At 46.9% G+C, this 20,133-nt stretch overlaps 1 protein-coding gene across 2 annotated transcripts in view; it reads left to right on the forward strand.

Annotated features, from left to right (window-relative positions):
* Positions 1–14,011, forward strand: part of SLC39A14 (solute carrier family 39 member 14) — a 55,887-nt gene extending 41,876 nt beyond the window's left edge. For both annotated transcript variants that reach the window (XM_007961890.3, XM_007961889.3), the window contains exons 4-9: positions 2,722–2,891; positions 5,479–5,601; positions 6,468–6,656; positions 6,772–6,979; positions 8,685–8,869; positions 10,900–14,011. In XM_007961890.3, coding sequence (XP_007960081.1) covers positions 2,722–2,891; positions 5,479–5,601; positions 6,468–6,656; positions 6,772–6,979; positions 8,685–8,869; positions 10,900–11,046 — 1,022 coding nt within the window. In that variant the 3' untranslated portion in view covers positions 11,047–14,011. The remainder of the gene's footprint in view (positions 1–2,721; positions 2,892–5,478; positions 5,602–6,467; positions 6,657–6,771; positions 6,980–8,684; positions 8,870–10,899) is intronic.
* Positions 14,012–20,133: the final 6,122 nt, after the last annotated feature.

A 20,133-nucleotide genomic window follows, 5' to 3' on the forward strand; every position in this document is an offset into this window, starting at 1 on the left:
GAATATATTGTCTGTGTTACTACAAGTCGCTGTTTTTTGCTGTCATTATTTACTTATATGGCTTTTTCTTGTTTTTTGTTTGTTTTGAGACGGACTTTTGTTCTTGTTGCCCAGGCTGGAGTGCAGTGGTGCAATCTCAGCTCACTGCAACCTCCGCCTCCTGGGTTCAAGCGATTCTCCTGCCTCAGCCTCCTGAGTAGCTGAGATTTCAGGTATGTACCACCACACCCGGCTAATTTTTTGTATTTAGTAGAGACGGGGTTTCACCACGTTAGTCAGGCTGGTCTCGAACTCCTGACCTCAGGTGATCCACCTGCCTCCGCCTCCCAAAGTGCTGGGATTACAGGCATGCGCCACCGTGCCTGGCCTACTTTGTATGGTTTTTAAGCTTCCGTGCTGTTCGCATCTGTCTCTCCGTGGAAAAGGTGTTTCTTTTGGATAGCAATTTTGATAGTTGCCATAGGCTTCTCCGCAGCACCTGGCGAGAGATGGACTCAGCGAATGTTTACTGACGGGCTGGTGGATCTCGGTCTGCCCCCATCACACCTGAATTCAGAACAGGCCTGCCCTAGGCAGCAGGAATGTCCTCACCCTCAGTAATAGAGGCCCTCGTCTGTTCTTGTTCCTCCACAGTGTGGGGCTTTGGTTTTCTCAGTGTCTCACTGATTAACCTGGCCTCTCTCCTGGGAGTCCTCGTCCTGCCCTGCACGGAGAAAGCGTTTTTCAGTCGTGTGCTCACTTACTTCATCGCCCTGTCCATTGGAACGCTGCTGTCTAATGCGCTATTCCAGCTCATCCCAGAGGTGCAGTAGAACAGAAACGTGCGCGTCCTCTTTCCCTGGGGTGGTGCAGCTGAGCCAATCAATTCCTCCCCTACCCTGGGCTCCAGGGCACCCAGTGACTGCCACCTGAGAAATGAACCTGTCCCTCGTATCAAAGCCACAAACAATTTCTAACTCTGGATCTCAGGGCCCACGTCTCACTCCTCTGGCCTCTGCAGGTGCTGTCAGATGCAAGGTTCTTCCAATTTTCCCTCCTCCTGGGGACTTGACTGTCTCCTCTCCCTTCCTAAGCCCCATACATAGGGCATCAAAGGAAAGCTGCGGCTATCAGCTGCCATCCATGCCTTTGCTGCTAAGTACTCGCTCTGTTCTAAGGAGAAATCCTGGCAGGACTCAGGTCTGGGCACTAAGAGCTTATCCATCTGGAATGAGATGGAAGGAAAAGAGGTTACCAACTGATACGTAGAATTGGCCTAAAAAGCGAGTGTTCTTTAATTTTGAGCAGGCCATCATTTCTAGCATAGAGAGCCAAACATAGAACAAAGACTAAGACCAAACAAAATTAAAATGACAAGATAAATGGAAGGGGCTCTCCGTCCTTCGTACCTTGCATCTTGACTTTTTCCTAAAAGGACTGACTTCCTGGTACTTTGACTTGACTGTTTTGAAATGTTAATTTTGTTGTTTAATTGTTATCACAGAGGAGCTGTAAAAATAAGACCCAAGTTGACAGTCTGCCCACTTTTTTAGCTCAGGCAGGGATGCTGCTGTCAGGGGTGAGGATACACAGACGCATGGTTGACCCCATTAGGGAGTGGTGGACGCTGCCCTTCACAAAGATCCCATGTCAGCCGCTTCCCAGGCTTTCCCAGTCAAAAGACTCTCCCAGAAAAGACAGCAGATGGGATGCCATGCCTTGCCTGTTCTTCCTGGTTGAATGTGAACCATCTTAGTGCCATCTCAAAATTCTGCGTGGATCTGACAACACTCTGCAGGGGAGGCCTCAACTTGGGCTGTTTTTTCAGCTCCAGCAATGGAATATGTTAATTTTTTAAAGATTTGAAATGAAGTGCCTTGTGACCTACTGAAATGGAAATACTGTTCCTTGTGTGTGCTCTGCCCCTGTGGCCTGCCAGGGAGTGTCTCATCCTGGTCTGGTTCTGTCTTACCCTCTTTTGGGCCTGGATGGAGTGTCACACTGGGAAATGTTCAAGGAAATATTTTTGTGACAAGGTGTTCCTGGAACTCTGTTCTCTGTGTTGGAGCCCCTCTCAGAGCACATGGAAATGAGCAAAGAAGTTGATAGGTTAAGACACTGAATTTTATGGGCATTGGGCGTTCATTAATCGTTCTCCATCCCTTCTGCCCTGCACATCTGGCTTGGTTGTATCTCGCACAAAGCAAACCACGTGGTCATGGTGTCTCCTGACCCTGCGCTATATGAAACGGACATGCAGAAGCAAACGTAGCAGCACAGTGATCAGCCTCTTTCCACATGCCTGCATGTCCTATAAAGAGAGCCCTCGAGTCCAAAGTCTGTCCTGACAGCCTCTGTGATAGGCCAGGGCAGACCTCGGGTGTGTGACAAGGCAGCACCCTGCCCTGCCAGTCACACCACTGGCAGGAATGATTTGGGGCCACCAGGCCATAGGGGCAGAAGTCACAGGATTCCAAGGCCACCTTGAATTCCTCTTTCTTCTGAACTGATTGAAGGAAATTTCACCAGATTTGAATCACTAACAAATTTTCTATTTCTCTCTCCCTCCCTACTTGTCTCTCTCTGATTTTTCTTTTTTGTTCCTTTAATATCCACCAAACTTTTCCTTGCGACCTCCTTATCTGCTCCACCTTCTTCCCCCTAAATGGTGGTTGCTGTGCACTGGGGCACGTGCCTTCTCTCCCTGCCCTGGGTGGGGCTGGCCCTCCCTCCGCATGGCAGTGTGGGGATATGGTCTCCTCTGTGTGACCGTCATCTCCCTCTGCTCCCTCCTGGGGGCCAGCGTGGTGCCCTTCATGAAGAAGACCTTTTACAAGAGGCTGCTGCTCTACTTCATAGCTCTGGCGATTGGAACCCTCTACTCCAACGCCCTCTTCCAGCTCATCCCGGAGGTATGGCAAGCCGGGGGCCTTCACCCCGGAGCACGCCGGCGGGCACAGTGGGAGGACCTCCGTTTGGATGGAAGGCATAGAGAGGGCACCTGGAGGCCCTTTCCTTTTGGAAAGTGAAGCTAGAACTTAGGCGTGAGCTAGGAGAGGCAGCCTAGCATAGGCTGAAGAGCTGGGTTCAAATCTCAGCTCTGCGATCAGTAGGTTCTGTAACCCTAGACATGCCACTGACCTCACAGTGCCTCTGTTTCTTCAGATGTGAAATGGGGAGAGCAATAGCGCGGCCTCAGGACGATGCTGTGAGGGTGGAACGAGTGTTTTTGGCAGCACTGAGTGCCTGGTGCGGAAAGTGCAGTCTGATGTGGGGTGAAAAGATGCAGTGTAGTGAGCTCACTCTGGCTCAGTCATGGTGCTCAGATTGAGGCTTTGGGTACAGAGAAGTTTAAAACACATCATCAGCCGGGCGCAGTGGCTCACGCCTATTTTCTCAGCACTTTGGGAGGCTGAGGCAGGTGGATCATTTGAGGTCAGGAGTTCAAGACCAGCCTGGCCAACATGGTGAAACCCTGTCTGTACTAAAAATACAAAAATTAGCCAGGCATGGTGGCGCATGTCTGTAATCCCAGCTATTCGGGAGGCACAAGAATCACTTGAACCCAGGAGATGGAGGTTGCAGTGACCCGAGATCACACCACTGCACTCCAGCCTGGGTGACAGAGTAAGACTCCATCTCAAAACAAACAAACCCCTATATCATCAGAACCCATAGGTCTCAGTAAAAAGATTGTCCATAGGGAGTTTTGGGGCAAAGGCAATGCAAGTCAAACACTGTCTGGTTTTATATACCTTGACGGTACCTTTGTCTAATAAGTTCATGAGAAAACTTGCCACAAAAGAAGAAGGAACTGATGGTTCATCTAATTTGGTATAATCCCCTCATCAGACCCATTAATTATAATAAGCACAGGACGTCTCCCTGCGGGTGGTCTCGCAAGCCTGGACAGCGCCTCAGTTGAAGCAGAGATGACTGCATGTGTCTCTTACAACACTTGGTGTTTTGTAAAATGTCAGTTGGCTCCCTCCTAGTGGATCCTTAGATTAAATGCATGGCATCGATAAACAAGCAACGTTTCACCCCTTTGGAATCTGACCTGCACCAGAGTGCATATCCCTGAGCCGAGAGCCCAGCTTTTGGGATTTCTGAAGCTCAGCTGGTGGTTCTGTATTCACCATCCTTTGTGGCTTTTTGCAGAGAGGTGTTCGTTGCCTGTTTTCGCTTCACTTTTCCCCCAAGATGATTTGACTCCCCTGGAAAGTAAACACGAAAGTGTTGTTTCCCTGGAGGGTAACGATTGGATTTGGATTTGGCCCTTTTAAAACAGAAAGGCAGCAAACAGCCCAGAATTCCTTGAAGTTGGGATCAACTTTTATTTTGGACCAATTCATGAGAAGGCTGGAGTTTATTCAAGGCTCATTTCCGATCAGAAAACAGAGGAACAACTCTGTAAATATATATACCTCCCATGTACCCACAAAAATTTTTTAAAATAAAATAGGAGCAAGTCGTTACATACTTTTTGTTTTTGTTTTTGAGACAGACTCTCACTCTGTCACCCAGGCTGGAGTGCAGTGGTGCGATCTCGGCTCACTGTGATCTCTGCTTTCTGGGTTCAAGCCATTCTCCTGCCTCAGCCTCCCTAGTAGCTGGGATTATAAGTACGCCACCAGGCCCAGGTAATTTTTGCACTTTTTTTTTTTTAGTAGAGATGGGGTTTCGCCATGTTGGCCAGGCTGACCTCAAAACTCCTGGCTTCAAGTGATCCACCCACCTCAGTCCTCTAAAGTGCATGAGCCACCGTGCCCGGCCAAGTCATTAAACATGTTCACAAGAACCCACCATAAATCAGGAGCGTAACCTAGGACAGAATTCTCTTGATTTCTTCTTCTGTCCTCTTCCCAGTGGATTCTCCCCTCCCTCTTTGATAAGTGACAATTTCGGAAAGGACTCAAAACAAAACCCAAAAATTGACGCTCGCAATAACACAGTCCGCTTTCTTGGTTCTGTGGTCACGGGGGAGTCTGCGGTCAGGAAGACGCTGCAGTTCTTATTATTTAACTGGGAAATGGGTTTCCCGTTTTAGAAAGTATAATTACGCCATCTCCTTTTGTGTTTACAGGCAGGTCAGCCAGGAACACTAGATAAGATGAAAATAAATACAAGTGTCTGCTCCTTCAGTATGAAATCTGCTGGCAGTGAATGCCTTCATAGCCAAGCACCAAGAGAAATCAAAAGTGGAAAACCATATTGGAGGTGTCTCTTTCTGGGATTAAAATTCTACAGATGATCAGTCGTTTGCATCAGCAAATAAGCTTGAGAAGAACCTGGCAGGTGTAGTGTTGTCACATCAGGGAAACACCAAGGACTAGATTTTTGCTGGAAAGAGGATGGGTAGATGGCAGAGTTACTCCAGTATGCCTCTCTCCTTTCCTAGAGTTAAGGAAGTAGTTAAGAGATAAGACCAGTAAAGAGGGGGACCAGTAAAGATGCTTTATTTTCTTTAAAACTCATTTTCTTTTCCTGGGTCCACAGGCTTTTGGTTTCAACCCTCTAGAAGATTATTATGTCTCCAAGTCTGCCGTGGTGTTTGGGGGTTTTTATCTTTTCTTTTTCACAGAGAAGATCTTGAAGATTCTTCTTAAGCAGAAAAATGAGGTGAGGCTCAACTGTTGCTGAAGAAAGCGCTTCTAGGGAAAGCACCCATCTCAAAAAATGTCGATGTATTGTGGTGGTGGTGGTGGTGACGGTCTTAGCCCAGTATCACCAATTTCAGGAAACTCGAATTTCTTGAGGAGACAATCCCATTTCACCTCCTGAGGGCATTTGGCCAGAAGTGAGGCCAGACCAGAAACTAGATCTAGCCAGGGTGCCTTCTACTAAGCAGTAGTTTATCGCCTTTGTTTTGTTCTAGATGATTTTCTTAATATATTGGTAGCTTTACAGGATGGGGAGAAGAGCTTGATAGCATGCATTCATTCTGTGTGAAGTATGAGGCTGCAGAGAAACAGGACTATTATAGTACAGTTTCAAAAAGATATCTTTAGTGGCTGGCACGCAGTTATTCCCTAAATAGCTGCCGAATTGAGTGAGATTAGCCATTGCAAAAGAGGAGCTCTAAATATTTGAGCAGTGGCTGCCTTGCTGGAATAAGCATGTACCCCAAGGAGGCAGCTTTGATATCTGTCTGACACCAGGTCCTTCGCACTTGGTGCGGCTTTATATTTAGATATTAGAAACAGGGTCTTGCTTCGTTGCCCAGGCTGCTCTCAGACTCCTCAGCTCAAGCAGTCCTCCCACCTCGGCCTCCCACAGTGCTGGGATTACAGGTGTGAGCCACCGTGCCCAACCATGGCTTTATATAACAGCTTTTGCTACGTTTCTGGGCGCGTGACCTGCTTGTGTCCTCTTTGATGGTCGGGCTGAGGTCTTCCAGTGTGTGAAGCGCTTCCTCGGAGCATGTGCTCAGTCAGGTTTGTGGTTTTGGTGAATGTCATGCTGATTCCTCCCTGTCGCCCCTCCAGCATCATCACGGACACAGCCATTATGCCTCTGAGACACTTCCCTCCAAGAAGGACCAGGAAGAGGGGGTGATGGAGAAGCTGCAGAACGGGGACCTGGACCACATGATTCCTCAGCACTGCAACAGCGAGCTGGACGGCAAGGCGCCCGTGGTGGATGAGAAGGTCATTGTGGGCTCGCTCTCTGTGCAGGTCAGTGGGCCACCAGCTGCTTGGTGGAGCCTCTAAGAGGTCGACTCAGGCTTACCTTGAGGGCACACGGTCCAGCCTTTGACTCTGCGGGCCCCATGGGTGTGCTTTCTCCTAGGACCTGCAGGCTTCCCAGAGTGCTTGCTACTGGCTGAAAGGTGTCCGCTACTCTGACATCGGCACTCTGGCCTGGATGATCACTCTGAGCGACGGCCTCCACAATTTCATCGACGGCCTGGCCATTGGTGCTTCCTTCACTGTGTCGGTTTTCCAAGGCATCAGCACCTCGGTGGCCATCCTCTGTGAGGAGTTCCCACATGAGCTGGGTAAGTGTGCGTCCCCCGTTCCACTGGTGCTCCCTCGGGTGGTGGTGCAGGCCCCCTTCCTGTGGCCGGTTCCTTGCTCCCATCTCCCTGTCTTCACAGTGCTTATTGTAGCTGATTAACACGCTCCCAAAGCTTCATAGACCCTAATCACCGTTTCTTTCTTTCTTTTTTTTTTTTTTTTGAGATGGAGTCTCGCACTGTCGCCCAGGCTGGAGTGCAGTGGCGCGATCTCTGCTCACTGCAAGCTCCGCCTCCCAGGTTCAAGCGATTCTCCTGCCTCAGCCTCCCAGGTAGCTGGGATTACAGGCGCCCGCCACCACGCCTGGCTAATTTTTTTTTTGTATTTTTAGTAGAGATGGGGTTTCACTGTGTTGGCCAGGCTGGTCTTGAGCTCCTGACCTCGTGATCTGCCCGCTTCAGCCTCCCAAAGTGCTGGGATTACAGGCATGAGCCACCGCACCTGGCCTAATCACCATTTCTTTTTTTTTTTTTTTTTTTTTTTTTTGAGGCGGAGTCTCGCTCTGTCGCCCAGGCTGGAGTGCAGTGGCCGGATCTCAGCTCACTGCAAGCTCCGCCTCCCAGGTTTACGCCATTCTCCCGCCTCAGACTCCCGAGTAGCTGGGACTACAGGCGCCCGCCACCTCGCCCGGCTAGATTTTTTGTATTTTTTAGTAGAGACGGGGTTTCACCGTGTTAGCCAGGATGGTTTTGATCTCCTGACCTCGTGATCCGCCCGTCTCGGCCTCCCAAAGTGCTGGGATTACAGGCTTGAGCCACCGCGCCCGGCCAATCACCATTTCTTAACAATTAAATAGATAATTTAAAATGATGGGGTTTTTATAGGGGTGTTTGTTTCCTGTTAGCCCCATATGCAGTGGCTCAGTTCTCACGTATACAGTGGGGTTAATAAGAATTGAACACGGGAGGCGGGTTTAGAATGATAGTGAAGATTAAAGGAAAACAAAGGGTGAGAGGGACTTCCCATGTGCCAAGTGCTATTCTGAGCACTCAGTAAAGGCTCTCTCTTCTAGCCTGTTAATCTTCCAAAAGCTCAGGTGCCTGGCAGGTGGATGAACCAGGGGGTAGGAGGGGCTTAGTTTGATCAGAGGGAGAGTGTAAAAAGCCAGTAATTACTCCAGAGGCTTTAGGGACAAGTTAGGGTCAAGTTCTGGCTTTGCCATATATTGACTTGTGACTTTGGGCAAATCACTTAACTTCTCGCAGTCTCGACACTTCACTTCTCGCAGTCTTGATTTGTTTCCATGGTAGTCATGAGGAAGGGGGTTCCTTCTGTTTCACCATGAATCCAGAGAGAAATGAGGAGGCCAGTGCCAGCTGGTCATCTATTTTTAAAATCCTGGGAAAGATTTTCAGCCTCTAGGCTGGGTATACGGCCAGTTTGGCAAATGGAGACAGGTCTTGAACAGAAAGTTCAAGGGTCTGTCTTGTTCCCTCAGTCTTGAGTCTAGGGCTGTCTTGATTTTTTTCACCCACACTTTTAGCAGTCTGATGTCATCAGTGCACGCTGTGTCCCAAGACCTCGCATGACTGGCTCTCGCTCTGTTGCCAGGCTGGAGTCAAACTCCTGAGCTCAAACGATCCTACCACCTGAGCCTCCCGAGTAGCTGGGATGGCAGGTGTGCGTCACCATGTCCATCCGACTCTTCTTTCATCGTCCCTCCCCTTTTCGTTCTCCCTGCCGTAGGAGACTTTGTCATCCTGCTCAATGCTGGGATGAGCATCCAACAGGCTCTCTTCTTCAACTTCCTTTCTGCCTGCTGCTGCTACCTGGGTCTGGCCTTTGGCATCCTGGCCGGCAGCCACTTCTCTGCCAACTGGATTTTTGCGCTGGCTGGAGGAATGTTCTTGTATATTTCTCTGGCTGATATGGTAAGTATTCCACAGTTCATTGGATGGGAGGGCAACTAAGGGGGCGTTATGTAGGTAGTTTTTTTATTTTTATTTTTTGAGACGGAGTCTCACTCTGTCTCCCAGGCTGGAGTGCAGTGGCGTGATCTCAGCTCACTGCAACCTCTGCCTCCCGGGTTCAAGTGATTCACCTGCCTCAGCCTCCTGAGTAGCTGGGATTATAGACGTGCACCACCACGCCTGGCTAATTGTTGTATTTTTAGTAGAGATGGGGTTTCACCATATTGGCCAGGCTAGTCTCGAACTCCCAACCTCAGGTGATCCACCCGCCTCGGCCTCCCAAAGTGCTGGGATTACGGGCATGAACCACTGCACACGGCTGATAGTTTGTTTTTAATAACAGCTTTCTTAGCTTTCTTTCACATACCACAGAGTTTGTCTGTTTAAGATGTACCTGCCATTCAGTGGTTTTTAAGAGAGCATTAGATTTTAAAGGAGGAAAAGTTTATGTTTTTGTTTGCATATGTCATTAAAGAAAATGATGATAATCAATCTATGGTCTTTATTACTTATTATGGAATAGCTGTATATAGATAAGAGACAGAAGGAAGGAAAGAAAACTATCCCTGAAACAATAATGGCAACACTTTGGTTTGTTTCTTTTTTTATCTCAATGCATTGGACGTGTCTTTTTCTTTAATTTTTAATTTTTGTTTTGTTTTGTTTTGTTTGTTTTTTTTGAGATGGAGTCTCGCTCTGTCACCCAGGCTGGAGTACAGTGGCGCAATCTTGGCTCACTGCAAGCTCCGCCTCCCAGGTTCACGCCATTCTCCTGACTCAGCCTCCTGAGTAGCTGGGACTACAGGTGCCCACCACCACGCCCAGCTGATTTTTTGTATTTTTAGTAGAGACGGGGTTTCACCCTGTTAGCCAGGATGGTCACGATCTCCTGACCTTGTGATCCGCCTGCCTCGGCCTCCCAAAGTGCTGGGATTACAGATGTGAGCCACTGTGCCCAGCCTAATTTTTTTTTAGACAGAACGTCACTCACCCAGCCTGGAGCGCAGTCGCATGACCATAGGTCACTGCAACCTTGAACTCCAGAGCTGAAGTGATCTTCCTCCCTCCATCTCCCAAGCAGCTAGGACTACAGGCTCCAGCCACCATGCCCAGCTAATTTTTTGAACTTTTATAGAATGGGGTCTCTATGTTGCCTAGGCTGGTCTTGAACTTCTGGCCTCAAGGGATCCTCCCATCTCAGCCTCTTAAAGTGCTGGGATTATAGGTGTGAGCCACTGCGTCTAGCCTGTTAATAACATCTTGGTAACAAAAAGACTTCTTCAAGTGTTTAAAGTCCACAATAAGGCCAGGCATGGTGGCAGACACCTGTGGAGCTACTCAGGAGGCTGAAGTGGGACGATTGCTTGAGCCCAGGAGTTCGAGGCTGCAGGGAGCTATGATCACACCACTGCACTCGAGCCTGGGCAACAGAGTAAGACCCTGTCTCAAAAACGGGACGGGGGGGAGTCTATAATAAAAAGTTTATTTTTTTTATCAGAGTATATTTATATTTATTTTTAGCCAGCCTCTAAACTCATCCAGAGCCACATACAGGTTGAGTACTTTGTTTTACCTAGATAGTTATAAAGACGTGGTACCTGCTATTGTTAATTTTCTTTTGTTTTGTTTTGTTTTGTTTTTGAGACGGAGTCTCGCTCTGTTGCCCAGGCAGGAATGCAGTGGCGTGATCTCCACTCACTACAGCCTCTGTCTTCCGGTTCAAGCAATTCTCCTGCCTCAGCCTCCCAAGTAGCTGGGACTGCAGGCCTGCGCCACCACACCCAGCTAATTTTTATATTTTTAGTAGAGACAGGGTTTCACTATGTTGGTGAGGCTGGTCTCGAACTCCTGACCTCTGGTGAACCCCTGCACCCGGCCCTATTAATTTTCTTTGTCAACCAACCTGATCTGTATCTCCATCACTGAATTGCCCTGGACTTATGAGATTAAGCAAGGAATTGCAGCTGTGTTGTTTCTTGCTTCTTTCCCAGTTCCCTGAGATGAATGAGGTCTGTCAAGAGGATGAAAGGAAGGGCAGCATCTTGATTCCGTTTGTCATCCAGAACCTGGGCCTCCTGACTGGATTCACCATCATGGTGGTCCTCACCATGTATTCAGGACAGATCCAGATTGGGTAGGGCCCTGCCAAGAGCCTGTGGGACTGGAAGTTGGGCTCTGGGCTGCCCGATCACCAGCCAGAGGACTCACCATCCACAATGCACCACGGAAGAGACCGTTCTATGAAAAACTGACACAGACTGTATTCCTGCGTTCAGATGTCAGCCATTTGTAAAATGCTCTGTCCTAGGAATAAGCTGCTCCGGTAACCAGTCTCTAGCTAGTGCCTCTTGCCCTCTTCTCACCTTTTCTCTCAGTGACTCTGGAACCTGAATGCAGCTTACAAGACAAGCCTGACTTTTTTCTCTGATTACCTTGGCCTCCTCTTGGAACCAGTGCTGCCAGGTTTTGAATCCTTTACCCAACAATGCAAAACTAGAGCCAGTGGTTAGAACTTGGCTAGAAATATCAAGAGTTGATTCCATAGTGTAGGGCCCATGACTCTAACTGGGCACCTTGGACCTCCAGCTGGCCAACAGAAGAGACAGGAGACAGGAAGCCTTCCCATTTTTTCAAAGTCTGGTTAATTGCCTATTCTCTCAAAGAGAACCTGAAGTCAGAACACAGGAGCAGGGTGAGAGGCGAGGCAAGGTTCATCCTGAATGGGAGAGGAAGTCGAACCGCTGTTGTGTGTCTTGTCAGGATGCTCACTTGTTCCTACTGAGATGCTGGGTATTGATTTTGTAACAGCACCTGGTGTTTCATGGCTGTCCAAGTGAGCTAACGTGGCGGTGTGGCTGCCTGGACCCCCTCTTTCAGGTGAACAACTGACAGAATGGAGGCTCGGGCTGTCTGCAAGAAAACAGTTGGTTTGGCTGTGATTTTTACCTCCTCTTCCCCACTGCCATCTTCTAAGAGACTTTGTAGCTGCCTCCCTAGAAGCACATTCTGAGCACATTTGAGACCTGTGTGTTAGAGGGGAGACTGCACAAACTATCCTCCCCCACTAGTTGAGACGTCTGCAAAGTGGCAAGCTGAGTTGTAGAACTGGGGTGCCATTTATGCTCTACTTAGACAAGGATAATCAGAAATGGAATCAGTGCAGGCAAAATTTAGGATTTACTGCTTCCATAAATCAAAGCATGACTAATAGGGGGTCTCTGAAACATAAGGTCACAAACTTCACTTAGGGCATCGCAGATGTTTGCTGAATGGCGGGCCTAATGATTCTGTTGCAGATGGGTTTTCAATGACCCGTCTAGGTTACTGCTTCCTTGCAAAAAAGTTGAATCCTGTATTGAATTGAATATGAATTGCTCTAACTCTCTCCAGAAAATGGATGGAGATACTTGTCTGCAAAACTGTAGGCCAGCCTCAGGCACTGTGGAGCCCTTGCCTCCGAGCTCTGGCTTCAAGGGGAGCTCATCTCCAGGTTCACTAGGTGAATTGATTTATTATTATCATATTGATAATGTGAGATTCTTTAGCCACTTTGGGGAGCCTGTCTCTCCAGAAGCCTTTCTTAGTGGTGCCCACAGTTGGAGCCCAGGGGCCATGTTTGCAAACTGATTCATGTGCATGGCTGACAGGAGTACTGGTTCACTACCAATGCCTGAGCTTTTCTCTTACTTAGAAAAACTGTCCACTCTCAGTAATCACAAGCAGCATCCATTTTGTTTTCTCTTCTTGGGAGACATCTCTCAAACCAGGAATATTCTTGAAAAGAACATGAGCGGGAAAACTGCTGGTGATTCTTTTTTTAAGTTTTGTTTTTATCTTGCCTGTTGGCTTCGGTACATTTGAGAATACGCTGAAGAGGGAGAATTTCAGTGATGGAGATTCTAGATTAAATATCAGGACTGATTTCCTGGTAAGATTATGGTCCAGTTTTACCAAAGAACCAATTCCTTGAATGTCGGAATCTAACTTTTTATATTGTCATTATTATTATTGTTTTAAAATGGTTCTTCGTCTTTTCTGTTTTATTTTTCTCAAGCCGCTTTCAGGAGCTAGCAGAAAATAACTCAAAGTTGAAGACTCTGGAAGATTTTGCTTTAACCTAACTTGCATTGATGTATTAAATTTATAATTTTAGCATTCCCAATAGATCCTGTCATTCCTTAAACATAATACCCTTTGTCTTGGAGTAGAATATAGAGTTAGTGGATTTCTAGTTTAGGAGAGGAGCTCAAAACTATAATGTTTAACAAATTGAAATATGAAATAGGGTTTTTTTTCCCTTTTTATGCACACCTATATTACCTTAAGGAATTTCCTTCCATAGACAGCTGCCTCAAAGGGAAATCCTCTTTAAACTGTCGTTGGCGCAGAGGTCAGTCCTAGTCAGAGCTTGGGAGGGGTGGAGACGCTCACATCGTCTGACTTGAGTTGCCACTGATTGTGGCAACAGCTTTGCCCCATGAGTCAAAAACTGGCGATTTCTTTCGATTTTTAGGTGTTGAATTTGCTGTTTCAAGCATTTGTACATATTAGAAGTCTAAGGAGTAGCAAGTCAGTGGGAGGACTTTTTCACCCCTGGCATTAGCAGCTTCAACCTTGTTTTCCACATGCACCAGCTCCTATTAATAAATTAGCAAGGAAAGTGTATGTCACGTGCAGGAACAATGAGGCAGGGACAGGGGTTCTGCTCCTTCTCACCTCACCATTGGCGTGCAGCTTGCCCCTGTCTTTGCCCCCAAAGGTATTTTGTGTCTAGTGTCAAATGGGAGCGATTCTTCACTGGTCCTTAACCTTGGGTTTTAAAAAGGCGGCTTCCCTGTTTGGGTAGCGTAAGATCTGATTATAGTAAGTCCTCTTCCAAAGAGATGGCAATATGCTGGGCATCTGCTTCAAAAAAAAGTCTGATTTTTGCAAGAGAGGTTAGGATTTTATTGTTCATATTTCCCTTTACAGTTCTGCAATTCCATCACAGTATTTTTTAAAATAACTCAGGTGTTATGAGAAGAAATTAGAAAGGAAAATTAACTTATGTGGACTGTAAATGTTTTATTTGTAAGATTCTATAAATAAAGCTATATTCTGTAATTGTTGAGAATCCCACGTGTGATCATTTGCAATAAATGTGGATGTAATGAAGGCTGTTGAACACAAGGTGGCGATGTTGTCTCACAAAGTTTTGTTTTTACCAGGTCTGGTTCATCATCATTTGGGATTTTAGAAGGAGCTGTTTTTTGGTTTTTGGTTTTTGGTTTTTGGTTTTGTTTTTGAGACAGAGTTTTGCTCTTGTCGCCCAGGCTGGAGTGCAGTGGTGTGATCTCAGCTAACTGCAACCTCCGCCTCCCGGGTTCAAGCAATTCTTCTGCCTCAGCCTCCCTAGTAGCTGGGATTACAGGTGCCCGCCACCACTCCCGACTAAATTTTGTATTTTTAGTAGAGATGGGGTTTCACCATGTTGTCCAGGCTGGTCTCGAACTTCTGACCTCAGGTGATCAGCCCACCTTGGCCTCCCAAACTTTTGGGATTACAGGCGTGAGTCATTGTGCCAGGTCAAGAAGGAAACTTTTATACTCTCTTTTTTTGAGAAAGGGTCTCACTCTGTCACCCAGGCTGGAGTGCAGTGGCACGATCTCGGTTCATTGCAACCTCCGCTTCCTGGATTCAAGCAATTCTCATTCCTCAGCCTCCTAAGTAGCTGGGACTACAGGCATGCGGTACCATGCCCAGCTAATTTTTGAATTTTTAGTAGAGACGGGGTTGTGCCATGTTGGCCAGGCCGATCTTAGAACTCCTGACCTCAGGTGATCAGCCTGCCTCGGCCTCCCAAGATGCTGGGATTACAGGCATGAGCCACCATGCCTGGCCTATACTCACTTTAAAACTAATTGGTTTCTCTCTCTCTCTCTAGATATATCTATCTTCCTGTATAGATAGATAACTCTGTATCTATATATATAGTTTTATATCTATCTAAAGAGAGTGAGTTTGAACTCCCAGGCTCAAGCAATCTTACCACCTTAACCTTTTGAGTAGCTGGGACTAGAGGTGCATACCACCATGACTGACTGATTTTTAAATTTTTTTTTTTAATAGAAACATCTTGCCATGTTGCCCAAGCTAGCCTTGAACTCTTGGCCTCCCAAAGTCTGGGATTATAGGCGCAAATCACCAAGCCTGGCCAAAATTGGTTAGTTTATCTCTTTCGGAGGCTGTGATCTCACTGTTGCATGATCAAAGAATTGTGGTGTTTCCAAGAAGACTTTTCTATCACCCTGTTTTCTCTTATATAAACTTGAAACTTGTAATGTGTGCTTAGTTTGTTTCAGCCACATTTCTATATCTGACAGGGAAAAGTCCTCTGCCAATGAGACTTAAAATGCTAAAGTTATTCTCATTCCAATTTAGTTGTAGGGTCAGGGATCTGTTTTTCTTCGACAACAGAAATGACTAGTAAGATTTTTAAAAAAGTTGGTTCAATCTTATGACTACCTCCATTAGAGATTTCCAAATGCCTGTTACTCCTTCCTTTGTTAAAACAAAAATAATATATGAAGTGGCTCGTGTTGGTCATTTAATTTGCATTACCTCACTACTACGCCATTTGCTGTCAAAATGACATTCACTCTGCCCTTCAGCTCCTGATACCTCGAGTCCTTTTCTGCCTGCAGTCCCTCCTGCCTTTCCAGGAGTCTGTCTCTGCATACCTCAGTTACAGGACTTGCATTGTAATTGCTATTCTTTGCATACCAAATTCCTTCTGGGTGGAGGCCGTATCTGGTTTCTTTCTATGATGTCAGCACTGACCATATGGAAAGAATGAATGAAAAGACTAAAGGAGCCAGGTGCAGTGGCTCACTCCTGTAATCCCAGCACTTTGGGAGGCCAAGGCAGGTGGATCACTTGAGGTCAGGAGTTTGAGGCCAGCCTGGCCAACATGGTGAAACTCCGTCTCTACTAAAAATACAAAAATTAGCCGGGCATGGTGGTGTGCCCCCGTAAATCCAGTTACTCAAGAGGCTGAGGCAGGAGAATCACTTGAACCCAGGAGGCAGAGGTTGCAGTGAGACGAGATCGTGCCACTGCACTCCAGCCTGGGCAACAGAGTGAGACTCCGTCTCAAAAAAAAAAAAAATAGACTAAATGAAATGTCTTTAAGTTCTGTGTTGGTGGAAATGCTCCTTTTCCATGGCGAGCAGTTCCTGTTGTGTCTTCCAGTCATCAGTGACGGTTTCACTTATGCTTTATTACTCGGTCCACCTTTATTTAGAAACGTCAAGTTTGAGAGAGGTGTACTTGTGGCCCGCATGGAACAGAGCTAAGCAAACAGGCCATTAAGTAGATTAAAACCTTGACCTTAGCCATCTCTTTGTAATACTCTTAATCAGCTAAGCCATCTAGGACATTTTTGGTGGAAGGTGAAATAACTGAAATTCAAAAAAATGCTATAATGAGTGTACTCTCCTACTTTGTTCCTTCTGTGCACTTTTCCATTCAGTGATGCTTGGATTGAATTTGGGCAAAACCCACTTCAAGAAATAGCAATCACACTAAATGTGGACATGGTGGTTTTGATGTGTGGAAAAACAAAATGCTCATCTGTTTGAAAGATTTTGTACTCGTCATGATCTAGGGTGAAATACCTAAACTTCTGAAGAGTGACAGGTTCAAATCCCAGCAGGAGTGAATCCCTTTCATCCTCTGGAATAAACAGAATTACATTGCATTCGTGATTGGTGGCTTTCAGCTGACTTTTTTTTTTTAATAGTGGAAAAAAAAATCAGTGGTTGGGAGCGATCCACAGGTCCTTTATCAGCCTTCGGCTAAGGATGCTAAGAAATGCCAGCCAAAAAACAGTTTTATTTCTTTTCAGCAGATGTCTATTCTTTTTTTTTTTTTTTTTTTTAAGACGGAGTCTCGCTCTGTCGCCCGGGTTGGAGTGCAGTGGCCTGATCTCAGCTCACTGCAAGCTCCGCCTCCCGGGTTCTTGGCCTGATCTCAGCTCACTGCAAGCTCCGCCTCCCGGGTTCACGCCATCTCCTGCCTCAGCCTCCCAAGTAGCTGGGACTACAAGCGCCCACCACCTCGCCCGGCTAGTTTTTTTTTTTTTTTTGTATTTTTTAGTAAAGACGGGGTTTCACTGTGTTAGCCAGGATGGTCTCGATCTCCTGACCTCGTGATCCACCCGTCTTGGCCTCCCAAAGTGCTGGGATTACAGGCTTGAGCTACCGCACCCGGCCAGATGTCTGTTCTTGCCCCATGCCTTGTCAGGTTGTTGGGGGTTTTTTTGTTTGTTTGTTTGGTTTGTTTGTTTGTTGAGACGGAGTCTCGCTCTATTGCCCAGGCTGGAGTGCAGTGGTGCAATCTTAGCTCACTGCAAGCTCCGCCTCCCGGGTTCACGCCATTCTCCTGCCTCAGCCTCCTGAGTAGCTGGGACTACAGGCGCCCGCCACCGCACCCGGCTAATTTTTTGTATTTTTAGTAGAGACGGGGTTTCACCGCGGTCTCGATCTCCTGACCTTGTGATCCGCCCGTCTCGGCCTCCCAAAGTGCTGGGATTACAGGCGTCAGCCACCGCGCCCGGTTGTTTTTGTTTTTTAATGAAGGAAGGGAGTTAATGGAGTATCCTTTATAACGGCAATCCTTTATCCTTTATAACAAAGTATCCTTGATCCAGCAGTGGGTTAGATTCCAAGATGGTAGCATCAATTATGGTTAAGGAATAACCCCAAAGTGTTCTGACCCTGGCAATCATAAGCCAAGAAGAAGTTCTACTAGGTTGTAGATGTTTGTCTGTTTCAATTTTATTTTGAGACAGGGTCTTGCTGTGTCACCCAGGCTGGAGTGCAGTTGCACGATCATGGCTCACTGCAGCCTCAACCTCCCGGTCTCAAGTGATTCTCCCACCTCAGCTTTCCAATTAGCTGGGGGTACAGGCATGCGCCACCACACCTGGCTAATTTTGATTTTTAGTGGAAAAGAGGTCTCACTAAGTTGCGCAGGCTGGTCTCGAACTCCAGGGCTCAAGCAATCCTCCTGCCTAGGCCTCCCAAAGTGCTGGGATGACAGGCGAGAGCCACACCCAGACTCTCTAGATGTTTTTCTACAACCAGTTTACTTACAGATCTGTGGAACACTGAGGTTCCCTAAGAACAAACTCAGGCAATAATCCACACAGGTTTTCACAAATGCATTCGTATGACACAAAGCCATCAGGATCTCCCAGAGGAGGCTCCTGAACAAGTTTTTTTGATGAAGTAATTCTAAATGATATGCCTTTTTTTTTTTTTTTTTGAGATGGAGTCTCACTGTTGCCCAGGCTGGAGTGCAGTGCCGCGACCTCAGCTCACTGCAATCTCCGCCTCCCAGGTTCAAGAGATTCTCTTGTCTCAGCCTCCCAAGTAGCTGGGATTTCAGGCATGTGCCGCCATGCACAGCTAATTTTTGTGTTTTTAGTAGAGATGGGGTTTCACCATGTTGGCCAGGCTGGTCTTGAATTCCTGACCTCAGGTGATCCACCCACTACGGCCTTCCAAAGTGCTGGGATTACAGGTGTGAGCCACCGTGACTGGCCAATGTGCTCTCTTAAAATATGGTTTGTCGGGACTGGGTGCGGTGGCTCATGCCTGTAATCCCAGCACTTTGGGAGGCCAAGACAGGCGGATCACCTGAGGTTAGGAGTTTGAGACCAGCCTGGCCAACATGGAGAAACTGTCTCTACTAAAAATACAAAATTAGCCTGGCATGGTGGTACATGTCTGTAATCCCAGCTACTTGGGCGGCTGAGGCAGGAGAATCGCTTGAACCCGGGAGGCGGAATTTGCGGTGAGCTGAGATCACGCCATTGCACACCAGCCTAGGCAACAAGAGAACAAGAGCAAAACTCTATCTCAAAAAGAAAAAAATATGGTTTGTCTTTCTGCATTTGGGTAACATTTTAAATGCATCAAAATCAAAGAATGACCCAAGCTAATTAATAGGACATTCACCCCAAAATTTGATGTCAACCTTTGGGTTTTAAGAAGAAAAACAACTAATTCAATAAAGGGAATCGTTTTCTTGCTTAAAATAAAGGATTAGGTCTTTAATTATAGATGCTAGTAAGGAAGAAAAAAAAAACTCTTTGATCTTGAGTATGCTCCCAGAACAGGCGATTCTCTCAAGTGGCATGTTCTCTAACTTCTTTTTTTTTTTTTTTTTTTTTTTTTGGAGACGGAGTCTCGCTCTATCTCCCAGGCTGGAGTGCAGTGGCCGGATCTCAGCTCACTGCAAGCTCCGCCTCCCGGGTTTACGCCATTCTCCTGCCTCAGCCTCCCGAGTAGCTGGGACTACAGGCACCCGCCACCTCGCCCGGCTAATTTTTTTGTATTTTTAGTAGAGACGGGGTTTCACCGTGTTCGCCAGGATGGTCTCGATCTCCTGACCTCGTGATCCGCCCGTCTCGGCCTCCCAAAGTGCTGGGATTACAGGCTTGAGCCACCGCGCCCGGCCTCTAACTTCTTGAGGTTTATAAAACAAGCTCTGTTGAAGCCATTGTCTGGTTTATTCTATAGATGTGGCCCTTGAAGTGAAATAGCTTAAGCTGCCAAATTCACACAATTTAAGCATTGTAGAAATTCTGCAAATACTGTAGAATTCTTTCCCCCTCTTGAAAATCAAGAGAACAGGAGAGAGAGATGGAATTTACATTTTTCTTTTCTGGGAAAGCTGATTTTACCAAAGGGATCATACTGATTTTTCAGTATACATGATTCAGTGAAATATTCTAACTAAAAGGGCAGGTAAAATCTAAACAGACTGGGTGTGGTGGCTCACACCTGCAATCCTGGTGCACTGGGAGGCTGAGACAGGAGGATTGCTTGAGGTCAGTATTTGAGACCAGCCTGGGCAACACTGAGACCTGTCTACAAAAATAAAAATCTGGCCTGGTGTGGTGGCTCACACCTGTAATCCTAGCACTTTGGGAGGCTGAGGCAGGTGGATCACCTGAGGTCAGGAGTTTGACATCAGCCCAGCAAACATGACAAAACCCTGTCTCTACTAAAATCACAAAAAGTAGCCAGGCGTGGTGGCAGGTGCCTATAATCCCAGCTATTCAGGAGGCTGAGGCAGAATCGCTTGAACCCGGGGCATGGAGGTTGCCGTGAGCCGAGATCATACCACTGCACTGCAGCCTGGGCAAAAGAGTAAAACTCTGTCTCTAAATAAATAAA

Source organism: Chlorocebus sabaeus, chromosome 8, assembly GCF_047675955.1.
Source record: "Chlorocebus sabaeus isolate Y175 chromosome 8, mChlSab1.0.hap1, whole genome shotgun sequence".
In the NCBI taxonomy this organism is placed as follows: domain Eukaryota; kingdom Metazoa; phylum Chordata; class Mammalia; order Primates; family Cercopithecidae; genus Chlorocebus; species Chlorocebus sabaeus.